The sequence below is a fragment of the Cricetulus griseus genome, chromosome 9 (genome assembly GCF_003668045.3).
Source record: "Cricetulus griseus strain 17A/GY chromosome 9, alternate assembly CriGri-PICRH-1.0, whole genome shotgun sequence".
In the NCBI taxonomy this organism is placed as follows: domain Eukaryota; kingdom Metazoa; phylum Chordata; class Mammalia; order Rodentia; family Cricetidae; genus Cricetulus; species Cricetulus griseus.
Window position 1 is genome coordinate 20,805,514 of NC_048602.1, and position 15,789 is coordinate 20,821,302.

At 45.6% G+C, this 15,789-nt stretch overlaps 1 protein-coding gene and 1 pseudogene across 1 annotated transcript; one reads left to right on the forward strand and one right to left on the reverse strand.

Moving 5' to 3' along the window:
* The first annotated feature begins 3,622 nt into the window (after window positions 1–3,622).
* On the forward strand, window positions 3,623–4,846 carry LOC100768597 (actin-like protein 9). The gene has a single exon (XM_027430986.1). It carries the CDS (start codon window positions 3,623–3,625, stop codon window positions 4,844–4,846), a length of 1,224 nt encoding a protein of 407 aa, XP_027286787.1.
* An 8,488-nt stretch (window positions 4,847–13,334) lies between these two features.
* Window positions 13,335–14,784, reverse strand: LOC100768891 (annotated as a pseudogene).
* Between the last annotated feature and the right edge of the window lie 1,005 nt (window positions 14,785–15,789).

The following is a 15,789-nucleotide window of genomic DNA, read 5'->3' on the forward strand; positions in this document are numbered from 1 at the left end:
CACCCCGAAAGCTCCACCCTGGAAAGCTCCACCCCCTTTCCAGTAAACTCTCTATAAACCCTGTATCCTGTTCAGTTTGCTGCTTTTTCCCCTGCTCCAGCAGAAGCAGCCGCCCTCCTGATTTTTCCCCCCTAATAAATGTCTTGTGTGAGGTTTGTTGTATAGTGTTATTTTGTGGTATCCCTTGGCTCCTGCCTGTCACCGGTATCTTTCCATGAAAACTGAATTCAAGAAATAGTTAGAAACACTGAAAACAAAAATGGAAATGAAACCAAAAATGAAACATGCAATAAACCTAATAGTAACTCAGAGATCAGGTAGGAGACAGAATATCAAGCTTAAAGGCAAGATAGAGGAGCAGGATGGCTCAGTCAGAGAAAAAGATGAATTAAAACAAACAAAAAAATACATCCGGGCATTGGTGGCGCACGCCTTTAATCCCAGCACTCGGGAGGCAGAGGCAGATGGATCTCTGTGAGTTCGATGCCAGCCTGATCTCCAGAGCGAGTTCCATGATAGGCTCCAAAGCTACACAGAGAAACCCTGTCTCGGAAAAAAAAAATTCCATGCAAGTAGCACTGAAGATGAAAGTGAAATTCTAGCTGCACGTTCTACTCTAATATGAAATATTCTAAATTGTAGACACAGCAACTCACTCTGGACCTCCACAATGGCCAGTCAAATGTCCAGGTCTACACTATTAGCAATATTGACCTGGAGGAAGACATTTCAGGAACTCTGGGTTTTAAGAGGAAATAGATATCTCAGGAAGTCAGGGGTCAGTGTAAAGTCTCAAAACTGGGACAAATGGCTGAGGTGCCTATTTAACATATCAAAGTGGACCTGGTTCCCAGTTTTTCCCAGCGCCCCACAGCCCCTATCTGATAGAGGGTATCGCTGGCATGCCCCGACCTCTCCAGGGCAGGGCCTAGGCTACCCTTCCCCCAGAGGCTCTTCCCTATGTAATCCAGACATTTTGGTTACCTGACTCCTTTACACCTTTGGCATCCTGGCTGTCATACCCGGGTCCCCTCTCTCCCTGTCCCTTCCCCTCCTCCACATGGCCCAGCTCAGTCCGCTCATGTCCACTCTGGACTCTCCACTTGTCCCTGTCCATACCTCTGTCTACACTCTCCCTTTTGTCTGTAATAAACTTTCTCCTACCCCATCCCTAGGAACAGCCATATCCTCCCCTTTCCTTTTTATTTCGTTTTTTTTTTTTAATTTATTTACTTAACTTTGTCTTATATGCCCCAACCAGTGTGAAGGTATCAGATGCCCTGGAACTGGAATTATAGATGATTTTGAGCCACCATGTGGGTGCTGAGAATTGAACTCGGGACCTCTGGAAGAGCAGCCAATGCTGTTAACCACGGAGCCACCTCTCAGCCCCCCCTTTATATTTCTTTTTTTTAATTTATTTTATTTGCATTGGTGGGTTTTTTTGGTATGTATGTCTGTGTGAGGGTGTCAGACTTGTAGTTACAGACAGTTGTGAGCTGCCACTAGGGTGCTGGGAATTGAACCCAGGTCCTCTGGAAGAAGGGTCAGTGCTCTTAACCACTGAGCCTTCTTCTCCAGCCCCTCCTTTTATATTCATAAATACCAACAGACAGAACACGCATACATATAAGTTTTTTAAAAAAAAATAAAAGGGAATCATGAGAATTTTTTGAGAAAACTGCTAACAGAAAGGATAAGGAATTTGAGACCTTAATAAACCTACTTATTCCCATCTCCCTCTCTCTTCCTTCCATGCTAGCCTCTCAGTCCCATAAAAAATCAGAATGCTGGGGCCAAAGAGATGGCTCCATGACTAAGAAACTAAAAGATTTGGAAGAAGGACCCAACAATCCATGTAGGCACAGTAGCCTGCCTGTAATTATGCCTGGGAATTCAGAGAAAGGAGATCCCAGAACAAGCTGAATTGCAAGACTACCTGCTTCAGCAAGCTCTGGTGTGATTCAGAATGAGAATTCTGAATGAGAAGGCTGTTCTGTGCTGTTCTGAATGAGAAGGCAGCCCGCCCCGTAGGCTCATATTGTAGGGTGAGAAGGACCAAGAGAACAACACCCTGCCTCTGACTACACCCACGACCTGGGCCAAGGAAAAACACCCTGACCCTAACTTGATCCCAGGACCAGGGATCAAAATCCCACCAATCCCTGAGCTTGTCCCCCAATCAGGCTACTAAAATCCTCCAAATCTCAAGCCACCCTAGAAAGATCTGTTACCCCAAGAAACCCTATATAAGCTCTGTGCCCTGTTCAGTTTTGCTGCTGCTTCTCACCCTAGAAGCAGCCACTTTCCTAACTGAGAAGCAACACTTTCACTGGGGAAATTTTCCCCTAGCAGAGAAGAGCTGTAACACTTCACATGGTCTGAGCAGAGCTGTGACAACTTGGCTGGGAAATCCTCCAGCTGTTAGGCTTGCATTGAGAAAAACTTTTCCCTGGAGCAGAGCTGGAAGCTGCTATGTTTACAATGTCTTTGTGGTATTCCTTGGCTCCCGACTGCCAGGAAACCTTCCCATCTGAACGGCAATACTTCCACATATAATTAATTAAATGTTTGGTTCCCAGGAGGGGGAGGGGCTATCTTGGAAGGATTAGGAGGTGTGGCCTTGGTGGTGGTGTGTTACTAAGGGTGAGCATTGAGGTTTTAAAAGCCCACACCGTTCCCAGATAGCTCTCTCTGCCTTGTGCCTGTGGATCAGATGTTAGCTCTCAGCTACAGCTAAGCACCATGCTTGCCTGCCTGCTGCCATGTTCCCTAACGGGATGGTCATGGAATCTATCGCTGTGGAACTCTGAGCCCCCAAATTAAATGCATTCTCATATAGTTGACTTTGTCAGGGTGTCTAGTCCTGGCAATTAAGAGTAAGTAAGACAGAGCCTACATCACAGAATGAGCGATAAGAATGATCAGCATCGAAGCCGGGCGTTGGTGGCTCACGCCTTTAATCCCAGCACTCGGGAGGCAGAGGCAGGCGGATCTCTGAGTTCGAGGCCAGCCTGGTCTCCGGAGCGAGTGCCAGGTTAGGCTCCAAAGCTACACAGAGAAACCCTGTCTCAAAAAACAAACAAACAAAAAAAATGAACAGCATGGGGCTTCCACCCACACAGGGAGATATGTACACATGGACCACTCCTAACCCCCCCAAAAAAAAACATACCCATATACAGATGAACCTGCCTACACATATGAATGGACACTATGCCCACATATGCCTATGCTAAGACGAAAATCAGAAACCCAAGTTGGCTTGTCACCTTCTGGTTTCTATCATCAGTGAGCATTTGGCTGTCTATGATGGGTGGCAGATATCTACGGTAGTGCGAGAGGATTCGGAATCAAAGAGTTGGGCAGAGGCCAGATCTACCTCTTCATATTTGGCTTTGCGGTCTCAATTAGCTCTGGACGCAGGGGCAGGCAGGTTGCACCTCTTCTGACCACACCCTGTCCTTGCATTGTGAAGCAAAGGCAGGTAGAGTGATCTCACAGATACCATGGTGCTCCTGTCTCTCACGTTGCTCACCCTGGTCCTAGCTGGGCCCCTTCCTACACCCCAGGGAAAAGGTCTCAACTTTGTCAATCAACCTCACAGAATCGACTTGCAGAGATGGATGTAAATGGTACCAAGCGCTGGGAGCCCCACAGGTCACTTGATCTGAACCCTCGCTCAACCCCGATGAACAAGAATCTGCTGCAAGAACCCTGTGGTGGGGTTGGTAACAAGCTGCTAACAAAGATGCGTGCCGTGGTCATCGACATGGGTTCTGGCACGTGTAAGATGGGCTTTGCCGGACAGACTCGGCCCAGCTACATCGTGACCAACGCTGTGGGCCGCAAACCCAGGAAACAAACCACCAAGGTGGACACCTATTTTGGTGAGGCCGCCCACATTTGCCCGGAGTTAACCTTGACGCAGCCAGTTCTTAACGGTGTTGTGGTGGACTGGGAAGCCGCTGAGCTCATCATGCACCACATCCTGGAGAATGGCCTCCAAGTGGCCACCCAGGAACATCCTCTGCTGTTCACGGATCCGCCCTTCAGCCCTGCCAGCAACCGTGAGAAGCTGGCGGAAGTAGCCTTCGAGTCCCTGCACTCCCCGGCCCTGTATGTGGCATCCCAGTCGGTGCTGTCGGTCTATGCCAATGGGTGCGTTAACGGGCTGGTGGTAGACACTGGCCACGGGGTCAGCTACACAGTGCCCGTCTTCCAAGGCTACAACCTACCCAGTGGCATCCAGCGCCTGAACCTGGCTGGCCACTACTTGACCACCTTCTTGGCAGAGAAAATCTTGAGATCGAGCTTGCCGCTCAAGTGGGACGACCTGGACACCATGGAGAGCCTCAAGCATCAATACTGCTATGTGGCCTCAGACTTCCAGAAGGAGCAGAGTCGTCCCCACGACAAATTCCGGCGGCGCCTGAAGCTGCCAGATGGACAGACGGTCACAGTCGGAAAGGAGCTCTTCCAGTGCCCTGAACTACTATTCCATCCTCCGGAGACCTTGGGACCATCATCTTCCGGCCTCCCCGTCATGGTGGAACGCAGCCTCTGCACGGTGCCCCAGGAGCTGCGGGCCGACATGGAGCAGAACGTGCTGCTGTGCGGAGGCTCCTCTCTCTTCAGCGGCTTCCAAGGCCGCCTCCAGACGGAGCTGCTGAAACGTCTTAGTCCGCGGGCCAACGTGGTTGTGGGGGCCCACCCCAATAGGAACCTCTCGGTGTGGATTGGGGGTTCCATTCTGGCCTCTCTGTGTGCCTTCCAGTCCCGCTGGATCCGGCGTGAGCAGTATGAGGAACACGGTCCCGATATTGTGCACCAGAGGTGCTCTTGATTCAGGACAGGGTGCGGAGGGGTGTGGGAGTAAAGTTTCCTTAGGACACCTCTGTCCTGTCTCGTTCCATTCTCCCCATCTCACTCACTGAAACCCACCCAGGAGCCTCAGATATGCACTCACTCACTTACAGACCAAAGGCCACCTGAACCTCACCCTCACACATTCCTGGGTGAAATCTGAACTAAAGCCCCTCCCCTAATCCACACCCTGAAACATCCCAATGCTCGCCCATCCCTCCACAAGGATCCCTAACACAGTGCTAAAGTGAAATATCAATTCGGAGTCAGGTATAGAAATTAGAATATTTATTAGGGAGTGCCCTACTTACTCAGAGCAGCCTTGCCAGCCAGCCGGCAGGGAACGAGGTAACTAGAACAAGCCAATGAAGAAAAGGAAGGAAGGCTCCCACCTGCGTGCCCCTCACTCTTAAACCTCCCTCACGTCACCCTGACCACGCCCGCTAGGCCAGGCACGCCTGTAACCAGCCCCGAGCAGGCGTGCTTAAGATGTCCCCTACACAATACTTTCTCTAATCTCATCCTGGGATCATTACCTTACCTGCCCACCCAAGGCATGCTCGGGTCTGGGGAGATACAAACCCACAGACTGGAGCGTTTGTTAATGGATTTCTTAGATGTCCTTCTGACTAGGATATGCTGGAAACTAAATGTTTTGCAGTTTTCCAAAGGTTAGTGAACTTGCACATATTTTCCGTGTGGAATGACCATCTCTATTTCATCTTTGGAGAACTGTTAGTTCGTTAGCTTACTTTGTAACTGAATTGTCTGATTTTTTGTTGTTTCCTCTTCCAAGTTCTTTATAAAATCTAGGCATTAGTTCTTTGTCAGATATACAGTGTGCAAAGAATTTCTTCCATTCTATGGGATGCTTATTGACTCAGTTGCTTTGTGTGTGTGTGTGTGTGTGTGTGTGTGTGTGTGTGTGTGTGTGTATTTGCTATACAGGAGCCTTTTAATTTTATGAGTCTTAATTGACAGTTGTTGTTCTTATCTCTGTAACAACTGGAGTCCTGTCTAGAAAGCCTTCCCCTGTGCCTCTATTAAGTTGTTTTTCTGTATTCATTCTTTATGAGTGTGTTGTTAACATGTCTTATGTGCGTTACATGCATGCCTGATGCCCATAAAGTTTAGAAGAGAGCATAAACTCTCCTTGGATTGCATGGATAGGTGGTTGGAAGCCACCATGTGAGTGCTGAGAACTGACTCCAGGTCTTCAGCAAAAGAAATGGTACATACACACACACACACACAGAGAGAGAGAGAGAGAGAGAGAGAGAGAGAGAGAGAGAGAGAGAGGAGAGGAGAGAGGAGAGAGAGAGAGAGAGAGAGAGAGAGGAGAGAGCGCCATCTCTCTAGTGCCCTATGTTTTCCTTTAGCAGATTAAGGTTGTCAGCTCTTCAGTGAAGGTCTTCGGTGGCCTCAGAGTTGATAAACAAATGATTTGATTCTTATGCATATGGCTGTCTGGCATTGTTTTTAGTTTTACTTATTTGAATTTAAGTGTTTTTGTGTTTTGCATGCATGGATATGCACCATGCCAGTGCCTATTACCCCGAGAAGACAGAAGGGGAAGTCAGATGCCCTGGCTATGTAGGTCCTGAAAAATCAAACTTGGGTCTTCTTCAAAAGCAACAAATGCTTTTAACCTTTGAACATCTCTCTAGATCCACACCCCCTTTTTGAGACAGGATCTCACTGCACAGCCCTAGTTGGACATGAACTTTTTTTTTGGGGGGGGGGTCGAGACAGGGTTTCTCTGTGTAGCTTTTGAAGCCTATCCTGGCACTCGCTCTGGAGACCAGGCTGGCCTGGAACTCACAGAGATCCACCTGCCTCTGCCTCCCAAGTGCTGGGATTAAAGGCGAGCGCCACCAACGCCCGGCTGGACATGAACTTCTTCTGTAGATCAGGATGGTCTTGACTTCACAGAGATCTACCTTCATCTGTGTCGTGAATGTTGCATCTAAAGGTGCAAGCTACCACAGATGGCTCAGTTATTCACATTTACCACCACCATTTGCTAAAGAGGCTGTCACAGAGATAGTGGGTTCTGCAGAGAAACATCATCTATCAGGTTTGAACTGAGCCATTGTGCACATGAACTAACAGCAGACATGAAGGCTTGCACAAGATTTACACATGAATCAACTATAATGAAATTAGCCCAAAAAATCTAACCAGGAAATACAATAAGAGTTAACACAGGGGATGGAGAAATGGCTCAGGGGTTAAGAGCACTGACTGCTCTTCCAGAGGATCTGGGTCCAGTTCCCAGCACCCACACGGCAGCCCACAACTGTCTGTAACTCCCGTTCCAGGGGATCTGATAACCTTCACACCAATGCACATAAAATAAAGTTAAATAAATTATATAAAAAAAGAGTTAACACATTAAGGAACGTTTCCAGCTACTATTGTGTTGTAAGTATTAAACACAGCCTGATTCCCAGACACTAGCTTCTAAGACGAGCATAAACAAAGGAGGAAATCACTGATGTTCATAAATGAATCACTGGAGGGTATTGATCTGTAGGAAATAAGGGTCTGGAAAGGAGGTCAAGTTTTATAACTTGTCATGGTAAATGATGAATTGGATGTTAAGAGATTCAGCATGAGTCAGGGAATTTCTGGAATTTGCCTGATTATTGGTTCTCCACTCAGTGCGGAGCACAGGTCCCGGTTAAGTATTCTGTGTCTGTGACTGGTGCAGCATGGGTCCCACTGTACATTCTCTATGCATGATGGATGCTCTACGAATGGGGTTGCTTCTCTGTGTCTTGGAATGGAACACCCAGAGTTTACACACAAAGTCTGACTGCCATGGTCCTTCAAGAAACACAACTTCACTTGTAACTGTGAATCTTCTGAGACCTGTAACAGCACTTCTAATGCTGTTCAGACAAATAGCTTGTTGATAGATAGTGGCCTGGTATGTCCAACATGGCTTCCTCCCAGGAGTCTTTTTTTTTCTGGTTTTTTGAGACAGGGTTTCCCTGCAGGTTTGGAGACTATCCTGGAACTCTTTTTGAAGACCAGGCTGGCCTCGAACTCACTGAGATCTGCCTGCCTCTTGAGTGCTAGGATTAAAGGCGTGAGCCACCACTCCTGGCTCTCCCAGAAGCCTTACTGTGTGCGTATGAGAGTAACACCATTACACCTGAGGATAAGACATCCTCAGACATGATTTTTTTTCAACCTGAAATGCATAGCCATGAGGAAGATAATATCCCAGATTTTTCCAGCGGGAATAAAGCCACTTAGAGAAAACGGAACTAGAGACAGATGAGTGACATCTCCAGTGGGCAACGATAATAAAATAATATCACAGTAATGTTACAATGATAATAACAATGATAATGTACTAACTGCCAACATTTCACAAAGATTGGGTGGTGCTACTTGCCACAGTTGCCAACACTTCACAGAGGGTGACTGGTTCTGCCTGTTGTAGCTGCCAACATTACACAGTAGGGATAGAAGGACTGCAAACTGTCATCTTTGAACTGATTGAAGATGTGTGTCTCTGCTGTTTGCAAGACTTCCACTCTTTACATTTACACCACATTCACCTCCCTGTCCTTATTTATTTATTTATTTATTTATTTATTTATTTATTTATTTGGTTTTCCGAGACAGGGTTTCTCTGTGTAACTTTGGAGCCTATCCTGGCACTCGCTCTTGTAGACCAGGCTGGCCTCGAACTCACAGAGATCCGCCTGCCTCTGCCTCCTGAGTGATGGGATTAAAGGCGTGCGCCACCAACGCCCAGCCCCTTTCCATCTTTTAGGAATTTTCTGTAAACACACACATGCATAGTGTTACCATTGCGTGCAGAGCTCCTGATCTCAAACTCCTAGTAGGTGATGGGGAAATTCTCAGTGACAATTATTTTTTTCCCAGGGTGGCTGGGTGACAAAGACTGCTCAAGAGAAGATTCATTACAGGTATGAAAACCAGTGCAGGGCAGTCTGCCAGAATGAAGAACGCATGCAACTCTGAATGTACAAGCTCCCAGTCAAGGAACAGGTTTGGAGGTGATGGGTCAGATATAGAAAATGACTAAGACACTGAAGGACTGGGAGAATCTGGCTTGAGTTTAAACCTGTCCTGTGAATCAGCTGTCAGCTCAGGATGAGGGCAGAGGCAACACTGACAGTGACCAGATACCGATGCACACTAAAATGAGACAAAGGGGAATAAATGAAAGTGAGGAGATCTGCTTGAAAACAAACCCAGGAGAATCTCTGTAATCCATATGAAGAGCAAGTCTTTGTACCACATAAAGCAGAGTTCCCTTCTGTGCCCCCAAACCTTGCCACTGGAGACACATGATGGAGACTTTTTCTTTTCTGTCTGTGGAAAGCTAATTTGGGCTGCATGCAATTCGCTCCTCTTTTGTCAACTTGGGGGTGAATTAGCCTGAAAATCTTCCTACCTCCAGAACTGCCCATAAGAAATTCTGTCTTCCAACACAGGATGTACTCACTCATATATGGATTTTTGACACAGAGAAAAGGATTACCAGCCTACAATCCACACTGCCAGAAAAGCTAGTAAACAAGGAGGACCCTAAGAAAGACATACATGGTCCCCTGGAGAAGGGAAAAGGGACAAGAACTCCTGAGCAAAGTGGGAGCATAGGAGGAAGGGGGCGGGAGCTAGGAGAATGAGAAGGGAAAGAGATGAGGGGTGAGGAGGACATGAGGGAGCAGAAAGGTTGAGTCAGGGGAAGAATAGAAGATAACAAGAAAGGAGAAACCATAATAGAAGGAGACATTTTAGGTTTAAAGAGAAATTAGGCAGTAGGGAAATGTCTGGAGATCTAAAAGATGACACCAACTAACAATCTAAGCAACAGAGGAGAGGCTACCTTAAATGCCCTCCCCTGATAATGAGATTGATGACTGACTTATATGCCATCCTATAGCCTTCTTCCAGCAGCTGGTGGGAGTAGAAGCAGACACCCACAGCTAAACACTGAACTGAACTGGAATCCAGTTGCAGAGAAGGACGAGTGATAAGCAAAAGGGTCCAGACCAGGCTGGTGAAACCCACAGAAACAGCTGACCTGAACAACAGGGAGCTCTTGGTCCCCAGACTGATAGCTGGGATACCAGCACGGGCCTGATCTAGACCAGAGAAATGTGGGTTTCAGTGAGGAGACCTCAGAAATCTATGGGACCTCCTGTAGTAGATAAGTACTTATCCCTACCATAGGTGTGGACTTTGGGAGCCCATTCCACTTAGAGGGATACTCCCTGAGCCAAGACACACAGGGGTGGGCCTAGGTTCTATCCCAAAGGATATGACAGACTCTGATGCCCCCCCTATGGAAGGCCTCTCTCTCCCTGGAGCACAGAATGGGTATGGGATAGGTAGGGTGTTAGTTGGGGGTGGGGAGGGGAAGGAAAGGTCACCCTGAGCTACACGAGAGTGAATCAGTCTAAAAGAGAAACAGGGCTAAGACAAAGGAGATCTCAGCACTTGGGATCCAATCCCAGCACTAGAGAGGTATATAAGACAGGAGCAGGGTCTCAGAGCTGGCGTTCAGTCTCTAGCCATGCTGAGGACAGGATCACCCGGGCCCTGGTAGAGGTAAGAACTCTCTAGTGGCTTAGCTGCTTTGCTTTTCTGATCTTCAGCTTGAACCCAAATATCTGTCTCTAGGTTTTTATTATTCATGCTACAGTCAGTTTCTGAAGACAAAACTTGGGTAGCCTAGGCCTTAGTTACTGTGTAGCTGAGGGTGGGCCTTGAAACTCATGCCTCCACTCCCTGCCAAGTACTGGGAGTCTAGGCGTGGAACATAAATTCAGAAGTGGAATTATCCATTACAATTGTACTGGCTTGTTTTATGTCAATTTGACACAAGGTGGAGTCGTTGGAGAGGAGGGAGCCTCACTTGAGAAAATGCTTCCTGAAGGCTGAGCTGCAGGGAAGCCTGTAGAGCATTTTCTTATTTAGCGACTGATATGGGAGGACCCAGCACATTGTTGGAGGGCCCAATCCTTGGCTGGTGGTTCTGGGTTTTGTAAGAATGCAGGATGAGCAAGTCATGAAGAACAGGTCAGCAAACAGCACTCTTCCATGGCCTCTTCATCAGCTCCTGCCTTCACGTTTTTGAAGTGTTTTGAGTTCCTGTCCTAACTTCTTCAATTATGTCTAGAGGGAAATGCTGGCCAAGCGCTCTCGGGGGCTGGCACGCGTGAGGCAGACCACGCACACTTGGGTGTGGTCAGAGTGATGTAGCAAGACTTTAAATATGAGGGTGGCACACACGCGGCTCTCTCTGTTCCCTCACCTGCCTGGTTGTACAGGACTGACTCCATCTCGTGAGTACTTTCCTAATATAACATCTGCTCATCGAACTAGCTCGTTAATTGAGTTTCACTTTAATTATGAGCAGAGATGGTGAAGCATAAACCAAATAAACACCTTTCTTCCGGAGTTGCATTTGGTTGTGAGGTTTCATCACAGCAATAATAACCCCACTAACGTATCAATTCTGTTACCTGTCCACACTATGTAACAGAAGTAGCATGAACAACTGTGGTAGTTTGAACGTAATTGGCCCCCGGAACCTCACAGGAAATGGCGCTTTTAGGAATTATGGCTTCGTTGGAGAGGGTATGGCCTTGGTGGAGGAAGTGTGTCTCTGTGGGCGGCGTGGGCTTTGAGGGTTGCTTTGTTCAAGCTTCCCTCAGTGTGACAATCATTCCACTCCCTGTTGCCCACAAGACGTGGGACTCTCAGTTATTCCTTCAGCACAGCATCTGCCTGCATACTGCCATGCTCTCCGTCATGATGATAACGGACTGAACCGCAGAAACTGTAAGCGAGCCCCCTCGCTTACAGTTATATAACTGTATATAACTTATATGGAAAAGTTTCCATACATAACTTATATGGAAAACATCTAATATGTTTTCCATATAAGAGTTGCTATGGCCATGGTGTCTTTTCACAGCAATTTAAAAAAAAAAAAAAAAAGAAAGAAAGAAACAACGAAGACATTAACCAACAAATAATCAGTCTTTATGTTCCTATACTCCACCGGCATAATATCCTTTACTGATACCATGTATTGTTTTCCCCTGAAGTTTTGGATGTTCCTTTTTTTTTTTTTTTTACTGTATTCTACCGATGTTTTATTATAGTTAGGAAGAAAGTATTGACATTTCCAGGAGATAAATGACGTGACAGGTATTTCCACGGTCTGGTCATATCAAATGAATTTACATAAATCAAATGCTTGGGGACAAAGCCACGGACACTTTGTTCTGTATTGCTTGACACTGGCAGACTACAATTCTGTGGTTGAGGATGCAAAATCTGAGATGCACGGCTATGCCATGAGGCTGAATAAACCACACCCAGTTCCTTGCAAATGACGGTCTTTTTGTGGAAAAAGCCTTTCTGTAACGTTGACCTGAAGCCACAGAAACTTTCAGAAATGTCCTTACTGATCAACAGTAAGAACAGTCAGTGCTTTTAACCGCTGAGCCATCTCTCCAGCCCTGGAAGATTTTTTTTCTTTCAGCTTGTTTATATGATAGATGACATTGACGGATTTTCATATATTCAACCATCCCTGCATTTCTGGAATGAAGCCTACTTGACCATTGTGGATGATCTTTTTGATGAGTGTTTTTATGTTACTAGCATACAAGAATTTTAATTTTCAAAATGGGAACCACAGAAGATCAAGCAGTAACTACTGATATACAGAAAATCATTATTATCATTTAGAAATAAACGTACAAGTTACAGGTAGGTGAAAGTGAGCCACCCCACATGGATGCACTGACCCAAACTCAGGTCCCCTACAAAAGAGCCATAGTGGTTCTTAAGCCACAGAGACGTCTCTCCAGCTCCATGAATGGCATTTGTTTGCTAATGTTATATAACTACCCAACAATGACCTCTCAGTAGGTGAGATATAATTTAACAGTGTCACACAAGTTTTACTAACTATAAAGTCTTTTATTTTCAATACAGGGTCTCAACACATTCTCCAGGGCAGCCTTGGACTTGGTGATCCTGCTGCCTCAGCCTCTGGAGTTCTGAGGTTACAAGGATGCATCACTACTCCGGGCTAGAAAATATTAATAACAAATGCTCACTGACAATTTGTTAACCCATGAATCTAGAGGACCACTTGTTCCCTAGTAAATTGAATTGCCTTCTCTGATGTGAAATCATTTTGCTTGAATTCTTTTTCTTTTTAAATCCAAACTCGGAACATATAACTTTTCTCCTAAAAATAATAAGTTACTTTTTATTTGTTTTTTAAATTTTTTAAGATGTATTTATCATGTATCATGTATGCAGGATTCTGTCTGCATGCCAGAAGAGGGCACCAGATCTCATAACAGATGGTTGCTAGGAATTGAACTCAGGACCTCTGGAAGAGCAGCCACTGCTCTTAACCTCTGAGCCATCTCTCCAGCCCATAAGTTACTTTTTTACAAATTGCATTCTCTGATTTTCTTGTCAGCTTACTTTAATGATATCCACATGTTCTATATGCTTGCTCAAAGTTTAGCCCCCATGAAATGGTGGTTTAACTCAAATATCTGAGCAAGAAACTGGGCTGATCCTTCCAGAGGAAGTATAGTTGAACTTCAAGACCACTAGGCAATTGAAGAGAGGACCACACATCCTTAGCATCCAAGCCTGGTGTGATGAAGGCACAGCTGATAAGTGGATATACAGTAATACCAGACACCACTGGGTCCAAACCGTTGCTCTGCTTGCCACTGCAACAAGTACAGTAGGTTGCCATCCCCTTCATACTCTGTTTTAATGCTCTAATTTGCATCTAATCTTTTATGGGAAGATGTTACTCAAGTTTCACATGGAATCCCAGAATTTCCACAAGTCTTCTTAGTTCTCTCTCAGTGGTCAAGGTCAGAAGTTGAATCCACCAGTACTACAACCCTGGCGCTGACTAACTGACTTCAGAGGCAAATCCACACAATCTGCAACCCACTCAGAGGTTTTCTTTAACATCTGGAGTCCTTCTAGAGTTGTTATTTTGAGATCACAGCAGGACTGTCTGTCTTTCTGCTGGCTCTAAACTCCCGATTGCCAGAGTCTCCAGGAATCAATAACACCAGCGAGAACAATCTCTGGTGGTTACACCAACACCAAATTCAGTCTTCACGTCAACCAGCGTTCAGTTCTGGGGCAGCCAGGATTTCTCTGGTATTTCAAAAGTAGCTTGTGTAGCATGGCTCATGATGTCTACTTCAGTCTGGCCTATAGCTCAAGTCCAGCAAAACAAAACATTGCAGAAACGAGTTCCTCCTCATTATTGCATCGTCCTTGAAGAACACTTCTACTTCTGGTGGGTAAAACTTGTACCCCTCCTTTACACCAGGGTTCCTTTTGAGAAAAGATGAGGTTGCCATTCTTTGGCACTCACGTTCCATTAGAGTCATTTCACACTGGAGTGCAATGAAAGCAGTCTCCCCACATTACTTGGTGAAGTCAGTTTTGATGTCAGCTTCCTTTAACAACTGAAAAACTGCTAACCTTTTTTTAAAAAAAGACTTATTTATTTATTTATTATGTATACAATGTTCTGCCCACATGTATGCCTATAGGCCAGAAGAGGGCTCCAGATCAAATTACAGATGGCTGTGAGCCACCATGTGGTTGCTGGGAATTGAACTCAGGACCTCTGAAAGAGCAGTCAGTGCTCTTAACCTCTGAGCCGTCTCTTCAGCCCCAGCTGGTAATCTTATTGAAGATTGCAGCTTTGCCTTCCAGGTGGTTCTTTCTAGCTGCATTTCCTGCTGTAATCTGGTCCTTGGACTGCAGAAGGACTCTTCTGGATTATCTAACAATTCATAGACTTCTTTTGCCCTCATAGAGTTCTCTCCCGATGTTCAGTACCTCAGCTGTCACCATCATTCTAGTCGGGACAGAGGTGCAGACTGCACGAGGAAGAGAAGTGCCACTCTGGAAAACAAGAGAGATCAGAAAGATTTAAAATCTTGGAAGCATAAAATCACTCTCCTCTATTATCTAACAACTCCATACAACTGTAATGGCATTTCCTACACTTGCCATGGTGGAAATTACAACTTAAAAATGTGGCTACTGGGCTGGAGAGATTGCTCAGTGGTTAAGAGCAGTGGCTGCTCTTCCAGTGGACCGGGTTCTATTCCCAGCACCCACTTGGCAGCTCACACCTGTGTATAACTCCAATTCCAGGGGATCTGGTATCCTTACACCAATGCACATAGTTAAATAAAGTATTTTTAAAATGTAGATATTACTGCTCAATTTTCATGTTCCGTGTGACCGCTCTCCCCTGGAAATTCTTCTCTTATCTCGCTCAGGTTATTTTACCGATCTTACTCACCCTTGAGTGCAGCCGTATCTCATAGAGATAGAAATACAGGGGAAAGGAAGGTATTGTGTGCTGCCAATTGAAACTGAAATGTAGTGCTCTGGTGCTAAGGATGTGCTGATTGTTGCTATTCATAAAAATACTGGTGAAATGGATATCCCTTAGCTACATGAAGACACAACTATGGGTATCATTTTCTTTGAACATTTTATTTTTTGAGAATTATAAATTAATCATATATTGATACTTATTTCATTCCTCCTTTCCACCTCCTACCAACTCCCTAAACCTGTACGTATTCTTAAATTCATGAGTTCTTTGTGTATTTTACACACACACACACACACACACACACACACACACACTCACACACAGTCAGGCCCCATTATGTCCATTAAGGATGCTCCTTGATATATATGTTTAGATCCAACCACTAGGGAGTAGAAAATTTGTCAAAGACCTTCTTCCCTGGAGAAGACTTAGTCTTCATCTTCTATAAGGCCATTCATAAAATAGAAAGATTACATGGCATGAGATTTGTGATTTCAAAATACACTAAC

Coding starts and splice junctions, on each gene's coding strand:
- LOC100768597 (XM_027430986.1), top strand. CDS start 3,623: ATGGATGTAAATGGTACCAAGCGCTGGGAGCCCCACAGGTCACTTGAT.